This window comes from Nicotiana attenuata, unplaced genomic scaffold, assembly GCF_001879085.1.
Source record: "Nicotiana attenuata strain UT unplaced genomic scaffold, NIATTr2, whole genome shotgun sequence".
Classification (NCBI taxonomy): domain Eukaryota; kingdom Viridiplantae; phylum Streptophyta; class Magnoliopsida; order Solanales; family Solanaceae; genus Nicotiana; species Nicotiana attenuata.
Genome location: NW_017670260.1, coordinates 948248 through 954770, shown reverse-complemented (window position 1 = coordinate 954770; position 6523 = coordinate 948248). Strand labels below are relative to the sequence as shown.

Here is a 6523-nt window from a genome sequence, read left to right as displayed (position 1 = left end):
AAACATTGAAAAACGAATAAGAGAATCACCATGGTTTTTTGCCTCCCATCGACCCTTGGCCAGATCTCGCCAATAACGCTCCGAGTAAGAGGAGGCAGAGGCCAGCTTTCAGACCCAGCCCTCGAGGTCCGGGACCCCACCGGGAAACCAAGAATCGGCTACACCATCATAAAGAGGTTAGACCAAGGAAAAATATAAAGTTGGGGAAAAGAAAAGAAAGTAGAGTATATTCACGTTTCATGTTCCACTCCTCGGGGAACGGCATCCAATCAACAGGAATTAAATCGGAGGTCTTGACTAGGACAAACCGGCTCATCCACCCACGGTCTTTGTCCTCTTTGATGCTAGCGAATAGGGATTTTAAAGATCGGCGTTGCAATTTTATCAATCCCCCACGATAAAGTTGGGGACTGTATAATCTGGTCAGATGATCAAGGGTAAAAAACATTCCCTCGATTTGGTTCGAAAAGAACCTGGTTAAGTAAACAATTCGCCAGAAGGAGGGGTAGAACTGGCCGAGTGTCGCTCGGTATCGTTCGCAAAAGTCGAGGATAACTGGGTCTATGGGACCCTGAGCCGGAATTGCGGGGCCCAACGTAAACGTATAAGTATATACACTCAAGTACCCCGCTTTATATGTGGTATATCCTCCTCAGAAGAAGGAATCACTATTTCCTTATTGTTCCATTTGCAATCCTTCTTTACTTGCTTGAGCTCGGCCTTGGTCACCAAACAAACATATTGAGACATGGGCTCACATTAGCCTGGTGTCGAAACAGGTTTTTCGATTTTAAAATCGGATGTAATCTCACACGGCGGTAGGATGCATTACTCGATACGAGGCGGCAGTACCGGTTTACTCTTGGTAGATCGAGAAGTTGAAGGAGCCTTTTCCTTTTGAGGAACAGATTTTGAAGTTTTAGCCATCGCTGTGCGATAGATCCGAGAAGGTGAAGAATGTTGTTAGTGAAGGGAAGGGAGAGCTCAAAGAAATTTAAAAAGGCTAATATGAGACTTTGAAAACAATATGGAAATACAGTTTGTAAGGTTGTAGAATCTGTCTATTTATAAAGGTCATTTAAGCGTGCTAAGGAAGCCAAAAGGCCGACCGTCAGCCTCCAATTAATGATTTTGAGAATCGTACAAAAAGCAACTTTTCAGTCACCTCAACCGCTTATGTTATGATATTGGTTCAGGACCGAGGCATCGAGAATTAATTTGTCAAAAAATCATTAAGAACAACCTACAAGTCGAGTTCGAGCAAACACTCACTCGATTATTAAGCGCAAGGGCTACCCGAGTTCGAGCAAATTCTCACTCGGGGACTATCTATAAAGCCCACTATGGCAGCATTACATGGAACTTCAAAGAAAGGTTTTATACTTAGAAACAACGTACAAAAAAAAGAGGCCTTAGATAAGAAAGGAAAATTGGTCAACGTTGTTTACATCCCAAGATTTTAACTTTACAATTTTTTTTTCTCTTTTTCTTTTTCATCTTTCGTATTTAAATTCTCATGTGATGATTTAATTGAGTTATTATGACATTGTGTTTCAACTATATTTTGATTTTTGTTAATAACCGCATGCAAAGCGCGGACCATTACACACTAGTTAAGTAATATTCTGAAGAGACATACATCTCATTGTTCTAACATTAAGTTGCTTGAAATTTCCAAAAAAAAAAGGAGCAAAAGGTAAAATGAACGATTCAATGGATTCAAGTGAAAGTACAAGAAAGTGAGAACATAACGATAGCACACATCTAATAAAAGTAATGTAAAAAATAAAAACCTCATATGAAATAGAAAATAATTCAAACCAACAAATTAAATTAAAGCTTTAGATCCAAATCAATCTCGCTCTCTTCTGCATTCTCCTCTCCCAATCCCATCTTTTTTTTATTATTTCCACCACGATTATCGTCAACCTTGACCGGTGAATCCCTTAGACTGAAACCCTTTGCAGTATTTTTGTTCTCAAACATGAGGGAATTCTCCAAAGGAGAACCTCCAATTCCAAGATTTTCTGTCCTAAAAAGTGATGAGCTTGATGATGACTTAAATCGATAATTGTAACCCGAAAAAAATGACCATGGATTGTAGGGAGAAGGCTTATGAATAGCCGAAGAATCACCTTGAACACCGAGAGATGATTGACTAGTAAAAGAACCATGAAAGGGCAAATGTGGGGTGTAACTTGAGTAGGGCTTATAGTAAGGGTGATAATAGGGAGGGCCAAAAGGAGAAACAAGATCAACAAGTTCATTTTGCCTTTTAGCCAAAGCTCTCTCTTGTTTATGAGCATTTTGATGTCCTCCTAGAGCTTGAGAAGTGGAGAATTTTCTCTCGCAGAAGTTGCAAGAGAAAACCCTAGTTTCTGAGGAACGCCTTTGCTTATTAGGCGTTGCCTCGTTAGAAGACTCACTAGCACGAGCCGAATTTTTCATGCTAGAAGTTGAATGGAAAAGATTGAGTTCAAGATTTGAGGCACCATTATGGACATTAAGATGAAGAAGTACACTAGCAGATGATAATTCATGTGGCTTTAATTCAGATCCTAAATCCGTAACCTTACCTTTCATCTTCTTCGTGTTTGTGTCGATTTCTTCAGAGGCAGCAGAGATGCTAGAGGCCTCAGAAGAGCATGGTTTTTTCATTGAAAAGGAATCCATTGTCTCTATACTGAAATCTTTACGTTCTTGGCACTTGATGAAAGAATGAAGAGAACAGATGTTTAAATAGACAAGGTGTAATAATACAAAATCCTCCAAATATAGGAAGTTAATCATTGCATAGCGTTACAAGTTACAAATTCAAACTAGTTACCAACTCCTAGTTAATGAGATTCTATAAAGAATCATATCTACTTTGCTAGAAGTAGTAACTTCATTAAGATATTGCAAAACCTCGAATCTTGCTTTAATTGCCCGGTGTTATTGTACAGATATGGTAATATAGAGATTAACTGTCTTATACTCTCAAGTTTATTCAGTTCTTTTTGGAGTTTAAAATGATGCGTTTTATATGGATAAATCTTTTACCAAAATAAGCTAGTGCATAATCCTAAGATACATGTACAGCTGCGTCACTGTCTGTCTCTAAAAGGAAATCCTATTCTGATGGGTACTCTATCTTGCAGTTTAATTAATTTCTAGCTGTATATAATTACATCAAATTTATTAGAAGAGAAACTATTGATCTCTTAAATATTTGGAGCAAAACTAGAGTGGAGTATCCCGTCATATATACATTAATTTACGGTATGGTAATTACCACATTCATTAATCACTTTTCCTTTTTTAAAATGATCAATCTGATTATGAGGTTAGTGCATCGGACTTTCAAATTTGAACTATTTAATTATAGAGGAATTTTCAGAAATGACTATTGTTTAGTGGCTATTAACTTCCTACAGCTACCATATACATAATTACTTTCCGTAGCTACCTTTCAGTTGTTATGGTAATGTATTCAATGTATTCGAGCTACTATATTCATGAATACAGTAGCAAAAATCTGCTAAAAAATAGGGCAGTCCAGCTGTCAGCCGCTGTATTCATACCATGTGTTCATGAATACAACGTAACAATAAGTCTCTCAAGTTGTTTAATAACGGAAAGCTGCTAATTTAACGGGATACACTCCTAATATAACTCACATAAATCAATTTTAACACACAACATTATCATGAATCCAATTAATGAGAAGATTTATCAGACACTAAACACTAAAAAACAGAGCATACTTCAGAGTTTTAGTCCCTCTTTTCTTTTTTTCTATACAGTTCGAGTTTTTTTTCCTGACATTGTTCGAGGTTCTGCTCGAAATTGATACAAGTATCTACATAGATATTTTGAAATTCGATTTCTGTATATGAATACATCATGTATTTATGCCGGATACAACCTGTAATAGTAACCTAATGCCTGCGTATTTCATAATAAACCTAGGGCTAGTGTTCTGTTGTATCTAACACTACCAAGAATTATTCCTATGGCAATAAGCAACGGTTATATAATCGTTGCCATAGACCTCTTGTTGCAACGGTTTGGACCGTTACATTAGCATCTCGGTCCTATTGGGACACTTCTATAACTAAACCGTTACATAAGCTTAATAACTGTTGCCATAGACGTCTCTCTTGCAACGATTGTCATAACCATTGCAATAGATATCTCTATTGAAACGATTCTCTCGGAAAAAGAATTTACTGCAACGATTTTACTTCTCCTTATTTTTTGGTTTTCAATGCTAAACCCACAACTTTTTTATAATCCTAAAAAGATCTTAAATCTCTTAGCTTCGAAAAGCAGTGAGCTACAAACCCTAAGAAATTGTCTCCATCATTGTCAATGCTTAATCCAGCGAGGTCACACCTCCGGGCTCTGGCAAGGCACATTCTCCGCCTCCACTAAGCTTCCCTCGTTGCTCATCTCTAGCTATGACTAAAGCCACAAACCCCAAATAGACATCAAGTCTGGCAAACAATGAAGACCCAAATCCTTGACGTTTTTTGATCCTGTCGCTTCCCCAACTCCCCTGGCGTCATCCACCTCAAGCACACTGATGGAAACTGGCCAATGCCTTAGGAGCAAAGTAGATAAAGTAGTGATCTCTTTATAAGATAGGCACTTCCCTCGTTACTGGGACTTAGGGTATAGAGGTCTCTGTTCCTCTTCTTCTCTCTTAATTTCTCTCCTTCGTTTTGTCTTTTTAAATTATGTTTTTTTGTTGGTTTATTTGTTTAAGGATTGTGTAATTTGATTAGTTTTGACAAAACTGTCAAAAAAAAATTGTTAGGTGTGAAATATAGTAAAATGATTAAGTTGAAAAGATATAGTTATATTCAATTGTAATATTATAAATTCAACTGGATTTGATGGGCTGGATAATGAACTATATCTCAGTGAATTGAAGAAAAATATTACTTTCTGAGAATTTTGATCTCAGAACTCTTTGGGGTGTGATATCTTCAATTATTGGTATATTTAGTTGGAAGAATGCCTTGTAGAAAATGCTCAGTTTTTATTATGTATGCTGCTACTACTTTTTAATAATATGTCTTAACAAAAGAGTAATAAGATAACTTATTTGATGCTACAATTTTGTTTGCAAGATGTAGATGTTATACATTTGTTCTCTCGTTAGTTTTATTCTCATAGAAGAGCTAGTATATGTGGTGATTTGTCACGACCCCAAAATCGACCCGATCGTGATGGAGCCTATCATGAAACTAGGCCAGCCGACACAATCCCAAATCAAACCAGCATTTCATAAAAAGATGTTTTAAGCCATTAATTAATAAAATTTCATAACATGGGTCTAAATAACAAGTGCGGAAAACAACATAAGACCGACATCGGGGTGTCACAAGTCACGAGCATCTACTAAGGATTGTCTGAATACAACTAAGACTATCACAGTCTGAAAAATACTAATATAGTCTAAGGAAGATAAGAGGGAGAAAAGCAAGGGTGCGATCGTCATGCAGCTTGCCGACTCCGGATATCCGCGACGGATGAAGGATCAACACTCGCTATCACGACCCGCAACTCCTGGATCTGCACACAAGGTGCAAGGAGTAATGTGAGTACGCCAACTCAATAAGTAATAAAAGTAAATAAAGACCAAGCAGTAAGAAACACATAAATCAATTTCATAACACCACATAAAATACAGTATGTTTTCAAAAAAGTATATAAATTAAATCATCTCCTTAAAATCCAGTTTTAGTAAAAATCCTTTTAAAATGTCTTTTTAACAGTTTTCAACAAAGGTTCAATGAAGCTCAGAGTAAAAATGGTATAGGCATAAATAACATGTATCATAAACCGCCCCTCGGGCATAACATAAGTCAGAATCAGCCCCTCGGGCAACCTCCCAACCACTCGTAATCAGCCCCCCGGGCACAACATGAATCAAGAACAGCCCCTCGGGCCACATCATAACACTCACTCAGGGTACCCGTGCTCACTGGGGGTGTACAGACTCCGGAGGGGCTCCTACAGCCCAAGCACTATAACAAGCCATCTCGTGGCATAATAAATCAGGCCCTCGGCCTCTCATATATCACAAAACAGTAAGCATGCAATGGCGCACAGCCGATCCCATGATATCCTCACAACACAGTCCCTTGGCCTCACTTAGTCAGAATCCTCTCAAGCCACTCAGGCTAACAGTAAAACTGGGTGCTCAGCCCAAAATATCATTTCATACATAAAATCAGAGTAAAATAAGACTGAGTTATGAAATCAGTAAAACATAGCATGACCGAGTAGTTACATTAAGACAAAACAGTGAGGAATAGTAGTAAAAAACCAGGGTCTAAACAACTTTGTATGAGGCCGAAATATGGCATCTAGCCCACAACATAGTAATACTTTCTAAAATACATAAGTATCAAATAGTTTCCAGTCAAATACGCAACTTAATAGTTGCTACGGGACGGACCAAGTCACGATTTCCAACGGTGCACGCCCTCAGGCTCGTTATCTAGCGTGTGCGTCACCTCAAGATAGTGAA

At 37.9% G+C, this 6523-nt stretch overlaps 1 protein-coding gene across 1 annotated transcript; it reads right to left on the bottom strand.

Moving 5' to 3' along the window:
- Positions 1-1833: 1833 nt before the first annotated feature.
- Positions 1834-2673, bottom strand: LOC109236837 (zinc finger protein 1-like). The gene has a single exon (XM_019403070.1). The coding sequence runs from the start codon at positions 2671-2673 to the stop codon at positions 1834-1836; it is 840 nt and encodes a 279-aa protein (XP_019258615.1).
- Positions 2674-6523: the final 3850 nt, after the last annotated feature.

Coding starts and splice junctions, on each gene's coding strand:
- LOC109236837 (XM_019403070.1), bottom strand. CDS start 2,673: ATGGATTCCTTTTCAATGAAAAAACCATGCTCTTCTGAGGCCTCTAGC.